The sequence below is a fragment of the Schistocerca serialis genome, chromosome 1 (genome assembly GCF_023864345.2).
Source record: "Schistocerca serialis cubense isolate TAMUIC-IGC-003099 chromosome 1, iqSchSeri2.2, whole genome shotgun sequence".
NCBI lineage: Eukaryota > Metazoa > Arthropoda > Insecta > Orthoptera > Acrididae > Schistocerca > Schistocerca serialis.
The window spans coordinates 1,052,200,595-1,052,213,986 of NC_064638.1; the positions used below are offsets into that span (position 1 = coordinate 1,052,200,595).

The 13,392-nt window shown below is 38.3% G+C and overlaps 1 protein-coding gene across 2 annotated transcripts in view; it reads left to right on the forward strand.

The window, feature by feature from the left end:
• Positions 1-13,392, forward strand: part of LOC126415219 (uncharacterized) — a 189,393-nt gene that overhangs the window by 51,233 nt on the left and 124,768 nt on the right. For both annotated transcript variants that reach the window (XM_050083415.1, XM_050083414.1), the window contains exon 3: positions 3,632-3,751. In XM_050083415.1, coding sequence (XP_049939372.1) covers positions 3,632-3,751 — 120 coding nt within the window. The remainder of the gene's footprint in view (positions 1-3,631; positions 3,752-13,392) is intronic.

Below are 13,392 nucleotides of genomic sequence, written 5' to 3' on the forward strand. Positions count from 1 at the left end.
TGTAGTTCCTGGTCATCTTTAATTTTCACATTTTTGTCTATGATGTGAAAGATCTTTGAAAACTATAAAACAAAATGAGGCATTGTGACACTAAAATATGGCCCTGCTATTAAGTGATGAGATAACATTAGCAGTATGGGGTGTACAGGTACAGGGAGTCAGCAAAAATATGGAAACACCATAAAACACAACACATTACTATACTTAATATGGGGTAGCAAAACTGTTGGTATTCAAAGCAGCTTACAGTGTTCTCAGAATGGATAAATATGGATTTTGTAAAGTTTTCAGTGGAACCTGATAACATTCTTCCTGCAAGATAGTGGCAAGTTTAGGACATGACAATTGAGGTGGATAGCAAATGTGCACCCTTCTCTCCCACAAAGGTTTAGCAATATTGAGATCTGGTGGCTGTGGTGGCCAGAGGAGATGCAACAATTGATATTTGTGCTTACAAAAGCAGTCCTGGATTATGCAAACTTTGTGAACAGAGGACCTTTTTATCTTGGAAGACAGAATCACCATTGGGGAACAAGCACTGTACCATAGGATGGACCTGGTCAGTCCAAATTGTTGGAAACATTGTGCAATAAGACCCATAAATGCCTTTCTTCAATTGTTTGAGCATCCAGGTTTCATGGCTTTGGCACCATGTTTTCCCGCTACAGGCATTTGCATTACTGAAGGGTGGTTTTGGAATTCCAGTTCACCCTGAAATCCTGCTTGTAGACCTCCTTTCATGATGTTTCGGTGCTGACAGGTTTCATGAGTGTGACATTCAATTGTGTAGAGACTTTTGCAGCTGTTGTCCTCTTATTTTTCATCACAATCCTCTTCAATGACCATATGTCAGATCACTCAGCACACATTTTTGTCCATGTTGTTACTTAGAGGATGGCATTTTCCTGCTTTCCTTGTATGTAGTACATATCTAGTGCTATTGATAAGGAATTTCAGATTGATTACGTATTTCTGGATTTCCGGAAGGCTTTTGACACTGTACCACAAAAGTGGCTTGTAGTGAAATTGCTTGCTTATGGAATATTGTCTCAGTTATGTGACTGTATATGTGATTTCCTGTCAGAGAGGTTGCAGTTCATAGTAAGTGACAAAAGTCATCGAGTAAAACAGAAGTGATTTCTGGCTTTCCCCAAGGTAGTGTATATGCCCTTTGCTTTTCCTTATCTATTTAAACTATTTGGGAGGCAATCTGAGCAGCAGTCTTTGGTTGTTTGCAGATGATGCTGTCATTTATCGACTAATAAGGTCATCAGAAGGTCAAAACAAATTACAAAACGATTTAGAAAAGACATCTGAATGGTGCGAAAATTGGCAGTTGAGCCTAAACAACGAAAAGTGCAAGGTCATCCACATGAGTGCTAAAAGGAATCCGTTAAACTTTGGCTACACGATAAATCAGTCTGATCTAAAGGCCATAAATTCAACTAAATTTCTATGTATTACAGTTGTGAACAACTTAAATTGGAAGGAACACATAGAAAATGTTGCAGGGAAGGCTAACCATAGACTGTGTTTTATTGTCAGGACACTTAGAAAATGTAACAGATCTACTAAGGAGATTGCCTACACTACGCTTGTCTGTCCTCTTTTAGAATACTGTTGCACAGTGTGGGATCCTTACCAGATAGGACTGACAGAGTACATTGAAAAAGTTCAAAGAAGAGCAGCACGTTTTGTATTATCATGAAATATGGGAGAGAGTGTTAGAGTAATGATACAGAATTTGGGCTGGACATCATTAAAAGAAAGGCATTTTTTGTTGCAACTGAATCTTCTCACGAAATTCCAATTGCCAACTTACTCCTCCGGATGTGAAAATATTTTGTTGACACTGACCTACATGGGGAGAAACGATCACCACGGTAAAATAAAGGAATTCAGAGCTTGTATGGAAAGGTGTAGTGTTTGTTCTTTCCATGCGCTATATAAGATTGGAATAATAGAGAATTGTGAAGGTGGTTCAGTGAACCCTCTGCCAGGCACTTAAATGTGATTTGCAGAGGATCTATGTAGATACGGGGCTTCTGGAAACACCAAACATTTTAGCTATGTTGGTTGCAGAACCACCCAACATAAGAGCACCAACAATTTTCCCCACTTTAAAATTCACTTAGCTCTGACATAATGCACTCACAACTACACACAATACTATCCTGACCATGACTGACATTTGCAATGTATTGAGGACATTGCACACGTGCCGCTTACGGTCGAATACAAAAGTACAGCCTGCTGGCGTGGCTCGCATATGCATTTGTGCCGAAATCTACATTTCTCATGGTGTTTCTATATTTTTGTCCAACTCCTATATGTAGTAATGCAAGACAGTTGGAATAGTAATGCACATGAGATAACCTGAATATGACTTGTTGGGTACTTTGTATACTGTTTGATAATAATTCTAGTGGTTCATGTTTTTGTTAAATTTTTCACACAAAAATAAGTGTTTCTGGTAATAATGGTCTTTCCCTTAAATAAGCCTAAATTTTTATTGCAGATCTCTGTGGGACTACTATAATTATATTAGTTATATTATTCTGGGATGCTGAAAAGTACGATATACAATTGATGAAAAAATGAATGAAATACCACATTGATTTATGAAAAATATTGACAATGCCAACATTTACTGCCAGTTTCACTATTCACAATCACATTCCACACAAGAAAGACAATGTAAACAATTATATAACACATTCAGGACCAACATCAGTTAATCTAAAACATATTTTAAAAAGAAACAAAAAGATTAAATAAAGCAGCACATTCACCATCATGTAAGCAAAGGGAATCATTCGTTTACACAGTACAATAAATAAAAATTAATAAAGCAGATTTGTTATTATAAGGCAATACCTTTATTAGGTTGGAAATTTAAAATATGCAGTTTGTAGCATTTCAGTGAAGTAAATCAGCAGGAAATTATTAATGCAGTTATTAACTTTGGAAGAATGAGCTAGATTCATTGCTGACAGGTTGCCTGAGCGTGACATTCAGTTGTATAGAAACCTTTGCTACACACAACAATGTTCTGACCACGACTGATGAAGAGAATTTCAGTCAAGAGCCTCATTTCCAAGGTGTCACAATGTTTTGCTGAATATCAGTAAGACTTGGTGGTTGAGTGGAAAAGCACTAGACTACAGATCCGTATGTCTTGAGCTGCAACCCCAGTTGGTCCTACAATTTTTATTTATAATTTATCACTTCTTTCACCTTTGGCAGTTTTCATCAGTGTGAAAAATGCCTGTTGCACTATGGTTCAGAGTCCATGTTAAACTGTGTTGCCCCTATAGCTGGACAAGTAAGTTAGTTCAGTGTTCAGAGGAAGGCAATGGCATACCACATTCATTTGGAGCATGCCTAGTAAAAGCATTGTGGTGTTCAAACCAATGACAGTTTTACTTAGTAGCAGAATAACAGTAACTTCAGAGTTAGCCAAATATTGTGATTTAGGAAAATGTGGTGAACGTTTTGTAACTGTCTGCCAAACCTCTGCTAATTTGTTAATTCATTTCATTCTTTCGCTGTGTTGCTTAAATTTATTTTACTGTAAAAATCACAACTGTATTCAACTAACAAATTTTGTTTTCGTTATTCTTTGTTTCAGATCCTATCAGCAATGTGTCCTGAACACATTGTTTCACTTTTCAGGCCCCTTTTTGATAATAGTGAGTGTGTTGAAGGAAAAATTGTTTTCAAAGAAGAAATTGTTTCCCTGTTTGTTGAGGTACAAAGAAAATATTTAAATTATTTAACATTGTATAAGAACTCATTTTTGAATAAAACAGAGAGAACTTTAAAACAATGCCAATGCTTTTCCACAGTCTGGCAGATTGCTTCCAGCCATTGCTGAGAAAAAACATTCAAACATGTTACTAAAATAGTTCTGCTAGAACTTTTTAAGCTCTCTATACTTTCATTCACCTCTGTCCATTGCTGCTGGGTTTCTTGATCTCTGACAGTGATGGAAGTGACCTACTGACAGGATGTAATGTGCATTCTGCATTGTACCAGTGTTTGAGCACTGTCAAACTTTTTGGCAATACTCATCATATTCATTACTTCTACAGGAAACACACAGCTGTATTCAATATATTGATTAACTTAATGGTGCAGTCTCTGTTGAAATCAACTGTGAATAAAATTGAATGAGAAGAAGTAACACACTCACCTGTAGATGATTGTTGCATGCCAGATAGACACACACTTCTTTTGAGATACTGCATTTTCTGTGGTTCAAGTGCACTCTCCTACATACAGTGATAAAACACATCCACATTCAGCATCATTGTCTGTTTATGAACTGTTGTGTGGTTTAAAAAATGTGGAGGTAAATGGGTAAAATTCGTGGGGCAAGGAGGAGATAGAGAGATTGTAGCAGCCACATAGAGAGGAAGGAAAGTAGCTCTCAACTTACCAAGCAAAATGAGGACTGAAAATGTGACAAGAAAGGAAGAGGATGTGAAATGGCGGGGAAAATGTAGAGGAAAAAAAAAAAAGAGATATCAAGATTTTACCAGGGGAGGAGTGATGTAGAAAACAACAAGAGATGTAAAGTGAGGCTAAGGGTATGGAGATGGGAATATAAGGAGAGTAGGGCTTTAGGCCTGGCAAATATGAAAATGGAGGATATGTTAGGAGCACATTTCCAGTCTATTCAGTCCAGAGCAACTGGTTCTAGGATCATGGATAAAAATGACATGGATGTGGATGGATCGAAGGGATTGGAACTAGGAAGGTCTTTCTCAGAAAATTATTCCAGGGTAATTGTGAGAGTGAGGGAAAGTTTCTGCTTACGTAGTCCAGAAGAGCTGGTGCTGGAGAGGAGCAGCTGAATGGTATGGGTATGGAAAGAGCTAACAATGTCATTAATGTTGTCGTGTGCAGCATGTTCAGCAATTAGGTGTTGGCAGTTAGCCACAGTTTTATGGTGGTCATTCCTGTGGGTAAAGAGCTGATGCGTTGTGAAATTTCCTGACAGTTTAAATTTTGTGTCGTCCTGTATTCCCAACCAAAAACTTTGCCTTTTTCTGTCAGCAATCTTACCAAGTGGGCTTCTAGGTGCAATTCACAGCTCACCCTCATATCTTCAACTCTAGATTCTTGCCCACATTAAAAAATTCACTGAAATACTCTTGATACAGTGCTGGACTTTTTTTTTATTTTTTATTTTTTTTAAATCATTCTACTGACTGGTTTGATGTGGCCCGCCACGAATTCCTTTCCTGTGCTAACCTCTTCATCTCAGATCTCAGAGTAGCACTTGCAACCTACTTCCTCCATTATTTGCTTGACATATTCCAATCTCTGTCTTCTTCTACAGTTTTTGCCCTCTACAGCTCCTTCTAGTACCATGGAAGTCATTCCCTCATGTCTTAGCAGATGTCCTATCATCCTGTCCCTTCTCCTTATCAGTGTTTTCCACATATTCCTTTCCTCTCCGATTCTGCGTAGAACCTCCTCATTCCTTACCTTATCAGTCCACCTAATTTTCAACATTCGCCTATAGCACCACATCTCAAATGCTTCGATTCTCTTCTGTTCCGGTTTTCCCACCGTCCATGTTTCACTACCATACAATGCTGTACTCCAGACGTACATCCTCAGAAATTTCTTCCTCAAATTAAGGCCGGTATTTGACATTAGTAGACTTCTCTTGGCTAGAAATGACTTTTTTGCCATAGCGAGTCTGCTTTTGATGTCCTCCTTGCTCCATCCGTCATTGGTTATTTTACTGCCTAGGTAGCGGAATTCCTTAACTTCATTGACTTCGTGACCATCAATCCTGATGTTAAGTTTCTCGCCATTCTCATTTCTACTACTTCTCATTACCTTTGTCTTTCTCCAATTTACTCTCAAACCATACTGTGTACTCATTAGAATGTTCATTCCGTTCAGCAGATCATTTAATTCTTCTTCACTTTCACTCAGGATAGCAATGTCATCAGCGAATCATATCATTGATATCCTTTCACCTTGTATTTTAATTCCACTCCTGAACCTTTCTTTTATTTCCATCATTGCTTCCTCGATGTACAGATTGAAGAGTAGGGGCGAAAGGCTACAGCCTTGTCTTACACCCTTCTTAATACGAGCACTTCGTTCTTGATCGTCCACTCTTATTATTCCCTCTTGGTTGTTGTAATATTGTATATGACCCGTCTCTCCCTATAGCTTACCCCTACTTTTTTCAGAATCTCGAACAGCTTGCACCATTTTATATTGTCGAACGCTTTTTCCAGGTCGACAAATCCTATGAAAGTGTCTTGATTTTTCTTTAGCCTTGCTTCCATTATTAGCCGTAACGTGAGAATTGCCTCTCTCGTCCCTTTACTTTTCCTAAAGCCAAACTGATCGTCACCTAGCGTATTCTCAATTTTCTCTTCCATTCTTCTGTATATTATCCTTGTAAGCAGCTTCGATGCATGAGCTGTCAAGCTGATTGTGCGATAATTCTCGCACTTGTCAGCTCTTGCCGTCTTCGGAATTGTGTGGATGATGCTTTTCCGAAAGTCAGATGGTATATCGCCAGACTCATATATTCTACACACCAACGTGAATAGTCGTTTTGTTGCCACTTCCCCCAATGATTTTAGAAATTCTGATGGAATGTTATCTATCCCTCCTGCCTCATTTGACCGTAAGTCCTCCAAAGCTCTTTTAAATTCCGATTCTAATACTGGATCCCCTATCTCTTCTAAATTGACTCCTGTTTCTTCTTCTATCACATCAGACAAATCTTCACCCTCATAGAGGCTTTCAGTGTATTCTTTCCACCTATCTGCTATCTCCTCTGCATTTAACAGTGGAATTCCCGTTGCACTCTTAATGTTACCACCATTGCTTTTAATGTCACCAAAGGTTGTTTTGACTTTCCTGTATGCTGAGTCTGTCCTTCCGACAATCGTATCTTTTTCGATGTCTTCACATTTTTCCTGCAGCCATTTTGTCTTAGCTTTCCTGCACTTCCTATTTATTTCATTCCTCAGTGGCTTGTATTTCTGTATTCCTGATTTTCCCGGAACATGTTTGTACTTCCTCCTTTCATCAATCAACTGAAGTATTTCTTCTGTTACGCATGGTTTCTTCGCAGCTACCTTCTTTGTACCTATGTTTTCCTTCCCAACTTCTGTGATGGCTCTTTTTAGAGATGTCCATTTCTCTTCAACTGTACTGCCTACTGCGCTATTCCTTATTGCTGTATCTATAGCGTTGAGAACTTCAAACATATCTCGTCATTCCTTAGTACTTCTGTATCCCACTTCTTTGTGTATTGATTTTTCCCGACTAATGTCTTGAACTTCAGCCTACTCTTCATCACTACTATATTGTGATCTGAGTCTATATCTGCTCCTGGGTATGCCTTACAATCCAGTATCTGATTTCGGAATCTCTGTCTGACCATGATGTAATCTAATTGAAATCTTCCCGTATCTCCTGGCCTTTTCCAAGTATACCTCCTCCTCTTGTGATTCTTGAACAGGGTATTCGCTATTACTAGCTGAAACTTGTTACAGAACTCAATTAGTCTTTCTCCTCTTTCATTCCGTGTCCCAAGCACATATTCTCTTGTAACCTTTTCTTGTACTCCTTCCCCTACAACTGCATTCCAGTCGCCCATGACTATTAGATTTTCGTCCCCCTTTACATACTGCATTACCCTTTTAATATCCTCATACACTTCCTCTATCTGTTCATCTTCAGCTTGCGACATCGGCATGTATACCTGAACTATCGTTGTCGGTGTTGGTCTGCTGTCGATTCTGATTAGAACAACCCAGTCACTGAACTGTTCACAGCAACACACCCTCTGCCCTACCTTCCTATTCATAACGAATCCTACACCTGTTATACCATTTTCTGCTGCTGTTGATATTACTGGATACTCATCTGACCAGGAATCCTTGTCTTCCTTCCACTTCACTTCACTGACCCCTACTATATCTAGATTGAACCTTTGCAGTTCCCTTTTCAGATTTTCTAGTTTCCCTACCACGTTCAAGCTTCTGAAATTCCACGCCCCGACTCGTAGAACGTTATCCTTTTGTTGATTATTCAATCTTTTTCTCATGGTAACCTCCCCCTTGGCAGTCCCCTCACGGAGATCTGAATGGGGGACTATTCCGGAATCTTTTGCCAATGGAGAGATCATCATGATGAGCTGGACTAGAGCTCAGAGAAAGAAAAAACATCACTTGGAAACAGCTTAGCCAAAGACTAGGAAATGTTTTGAATTTAAATCACTCTCTCTGCAAGATTATGTGCACTGATTTAAAACCTCCTGACTGAATAAAACTGTGTGCTAGACTGGGTCTCAAGTTCAGCACCTTGTCTTTCATCATGGAAAATTCCTTTACTGACTGATCTATCCAGGTTTGATTTACATCCTGCTCTCATGGTATCAATCTTGCTACTGGACTTGCACTATCCTTTCTCCCAGGGGAATAGTGCTAGTGCAGCAAGATGAATCAGAAAACTTTTGTAATGTTTGGATTATAAGAGAAATATATTGACAGAACTTAATCTTTGAGATCAGAGCGTAAGATATTCCAGGATAGTGCAGTCTGTAAAATTGTTCCATTTGAAAAGCAAAGTTCTGGTCTCAAGTCCCAGTCTGGCACACAGTTTTAAACTGTAAGGAAGTTTCAAAATAAACACAATCATTGCTACATTGTGAATTCTAGGGTATTGTATGCAACCAGACAGTTTTGTTAGTGATGCTTTTGTGAAGAATACGTGGAAACATGTCAGAAGGAAAAAATAGTAAACTGTATAATATTTGAAACTCCAGAATGAAATTTACACAACATTTAAGACAACACACCACACACCAGCAACAATATACGTACAGTTCATGGATTTATTTCATTTTTAAGTGTTATAAATGGTTAACAGAAGAGGGTGATGTAATCCAAGGCCTACCGGTAGAAATGTCTTATCATTTACCAGTCTGTTTTGGGAGAAACAAGAGAAAGACAAATAATGATGGCTTCATCAGATGAATAAGCTTGTATTATGTCTTCTGTATATAAACAGATTTTGTAATTGCAAATATATTTTACTGATTTACAATTTTTATAGATAAACTGAATGTATACACATATGAACAGTATTGTCTACCATTCACTGAATGAATTCTGCAGTTCCTTTTAAGCAAGTTTATTTTGTTAATCTTAAGTCTCATTAGCAAATATGTGTATCTTGATGATAGAATTCTCAGTTTGTTAAATTGCTTTCTTGATTGGGGGAGGGGACCATTGATAAGATGCCTCCCCTATAGGCCCAAAAGGACCTATATAATGTTACAAGTGGCCTAGGACCAGTAAAGCGACTCTGCAGTGGTACTTTTGTGAAATCTAAGAATCTTGGCAGAAATCCCATTGAAACTTAATGGTATAAAACTGTAAATTCTAACAGTTAGATGGTATCACATAGATAAATGAAGATCCTATCTACAAACAAAAAGAATGTGCAGATGAATAAGTTATGAACATGGGGAACATAATGAAGAGAGTGAATGGTAGCATCAAAAAATTCCCAGTTTCATCATTCTATTTAATTTGGCAGTCCAGTGTTATCACATTAGATCCTAATGCTTAAATGATTATCTGTTTATGCAAATCTGCTGTGCACCTAAGATTTGGCGATTCTGCACTCGGCTGTAAAGATCATACTTCTTTCAGAAATTGTGACCAACCAGTTCATGAGCAAATTAAGGATGCACAACTGTGCCAACATATGTTAACTGTCCCAGTAAATATCAAGCTTGGAAAAGAGAGAGTACAGTCTACACATAAGATATTAAAGTTCATTAAATTAAAGCTACAAAATATGTAAAATACATTGAAGCAAAGAAATTACTTAATTTCATGAAGCCTCCATCATCCATAACCTCATCTGCATCATTTGTGAAACATCCCACTGTTGAGGTTAATGCTTCAGTATCAATAGAAGCAGGAAATACCATTGACAACATTCATTTGTGGTGCAGAACATGCCAAGCTGCTCACTGCAGTAAGCTTACATTTTCCTGAAACTCATCTTGATGTGTCTGTCAGTAGAGATGGTACATAGCCTTACATACAGATGATGCCACATGGCAAGGTCATTACAAATATAATCTACTCATGTTTCAGATGCATCCACAGCAAATTTTTGAGACTATTATTGGAGGCAGTCTGTCCCTGGGGAAGTGAACTATATTGCTCTGCAGTGAGGGACAGGGAAGATGCACACCAAAGATACAAGTGCAATCCGTCTGCAGAGACTCTTGCAAACTTACAATTAGCAAGAGTAAACTCCCAGTGGGCAATTAAATAGAACAAAAAGGGATCATGTCATGAGTGTCTGAACTCCATGAACCAATCAAAACCTGTCACTGCAATATGGAAACCAATAAGGAACAGCTCAGAGAAAAGGTTGTGCATTAGTTTCCATATGGGGAAGTTGAGTCCTAAAAATCATGCCAGTGGATGTATTTTCATGATAAACCTGTTGTAAGTCTGCTCCTTCAACAAAACACATTTTATTAAGTGTTACTTACTTACATTCAAATCACAGAAAGTAAAAATACAAAAAACAAATTACTTCGAGGGGTGGATACCTGATTGTCATTATACTTCTCTGAATATATGTTGCAAACTCACACATTCATGTTTTAGAACACTGTTTGTAGGTTCAAATGAAGAACACTCTGATATGAACCATGCTCTCAGTGCACTTGTATGCTATTGGTTCATTCACTGGAAACACAATTGTTGGTTGAATGATGGGTGAAGACAGTACCACATTGGCAGGCAGGCAGACAAGTCTGTAGACCAGGCAAATGCTGACTATTAACATAGTCCATATCATGGTCTAGGACAAAATCACATAAGACAAGTCTGTGGACCATTCAAATGTGACTATAGGTATTAATATAGTCCATATCATAGTCCAGAATAAAATCACAGAGCACAGGATTTTTGTCGATAGTTGCACTGGAGCAGCTGCAATAAACCTCTGCATTGACAAGTGAGGTTGTGTGTGCCCAGGGCAGCCCTTAAATCTCTGTGTGTGACATGCCATATGACCTCATGCCAGCAGGTGTATCTTTCCACATTCATCTGGCAACCTCAACAGACATTTTCATAATTATTTTTCATTCAGCAATGCATTCACTGGGTTTACAAGATCCTTCCCTCTTTGAATCAGCATATAGGGTACAAATCATCCCAGTAAGTGTGGGAGAGGCTAAGGTGAGTTCTGCTGCAAAGCCAGGGGTGCTACCTTTTGATACTGCTGTTGGTGCAGGAACCACTCACAAGAGTGGTATTGAAGAGGCAGGGGTCACAGTGTCTCAGACTTTTGGCTTCCTGATGCTTCTAGAGAAGGCTGTGGTTTTGACATCAGACCTAGTAATGTGACTGGGGGGCCTTCTCCTTATCTCTCAGATACAAATTCATAGGGATAATGGGCTACAGCTGGAGGGTTGGTATGTCCTGGAACTGGACCCCATGTCTGCTATCATTGGTCATTGAAGTGGGTGAGATAGACTGCTCCCAGCCCCACCAGTGTGGTAAATTTGGATCTGGAGCTTGCCCTGGATGGTGTAAATGGATATGGTTCTGGTACCTTGAGGAATGGCAACTAGGACCAGCTGGCAGCCTTGCTGGGCAGTGATGGAGCCAATTACACAACCAAGAATATATACAAGTGTGTGTGCCTAGCTGGGGAAGCGCACCTTAAAAGGTGTGGCTACTTCTTTTTATACTGCCAGAGGCTGTAACAGATCTAAGAAGGAATGATGAAGGTGTCCATGCAGGAATTCTGTCAGATATCAGTCATTGACTGTTATCACCGATTAAGAGGATAAAAAGAAAGCAGTGCGGAATTGATAAGTTTGGATGTTAACAGTTTTTTTCATATTTTTTAATGGATATATGCCTTATAGTTAATTGAAGGCTGAAAGGAGGAGCATTCTGACAAATTACACTTTATCCTGGCTGGCAAAAGAACAGAAAATATTTGCTCGAGATTAGGTATATGCTCCTCTTGAGTTCTTTGATAGAAACCAAAACCAATATTTAATAGCATAGGTGCTTTCAAAGTCTCATACAAAGGAAGTTGAAAATAAGCTTCCGGAAGATTGATCTTAGAGAAATATTAACCACCTGCCAATTTTGAATGTAATTCATTAGGACATGGAGTGGGCTATATGTTCACAATTAATTGTGTGTTTACCATATTTCTGAAAAACCCACAAATGTATATCAGTCAAATGGTATGCAAACAATAACTAAGGGTAGTTCCCATAAGCTATAAGGAATCAGGGACAGCAATTTTAATTACTCTAAGCAATCTAATTGTACTTTAAGTTGAACACATATATCGAAAGGAATTAGGCAGATTTTGAATAATTTCAGTGCTGCTGACCCTTTTAATGTAATGCTGGTGAAAAAAATTAGAAGCCATTCACAGAGGGGAAAAAAGGAGCATATTGGAGATATGAAGGATCCACTTCAGCACATGTAATAGTAGTCTGAATTGTTTCAAAGCAGAATGGAAGGAGTTTATGGGAGCAGTTATTTGGACCAAGTGTTGGATAGAAAACTGAAAGGTGGAACAGATAGGAAGTACATTTCATTTTTCAGTAAAAGTTTAGAAAAAATACTGTTACAATTAAGGAGAAAGGGGCCACAAATTGTATTGACAAAATTTAATGGATACAGAACTTTACCTTTGTATCATGCACTCAGATGATCCCAAATAACTTTTTACAATCATTCTGCTGTGCTGTCATCATACTTTAAACTCTTATGTATTTTATCAAGAAATGCTTTTCTGTTTGAACACTCATGCAATGTTTCTTCATCGTGATATGATTCATAATGTCAGACTTTCCGCTGTGTCCTACTAAAAAGTTTCTTTTGTGAAACATACATTTTAAAGTTTTTTTTTCACTGCCATTGATAAAAGTAAGCTCACTTTTTATTTTGTTGTTAAAATTTCACTTTCATTTTGGAATGGTGAAACAGTGAACATGAATCGGTCCTAACAACAGTGCAGAACATTAACAGTAAATAACCAAAGATTGTAGTAAATTTAATAAGTGGCACTTCCTAATGTATATACTTATGCAATGCCACTAAATTGTAAATCAAACATCCTGTAGCATAAAATATTTCAGCCATGCAGAGTCACAAAAAAGCAGAACATTGAACATACTGAATGAGGTGGCACAGTGGTTAGTGCACTGGACTCATATCCAGGAGGACAACAATTCTGTAATTTCCCTAAACGGCTTCAGGCAAATGCCTGGATGTTTACTTTGAAAGGGCATGGCCGATTTCCGTCCCCATCCTCTCCTAAATCGAACTTGTGCACCAT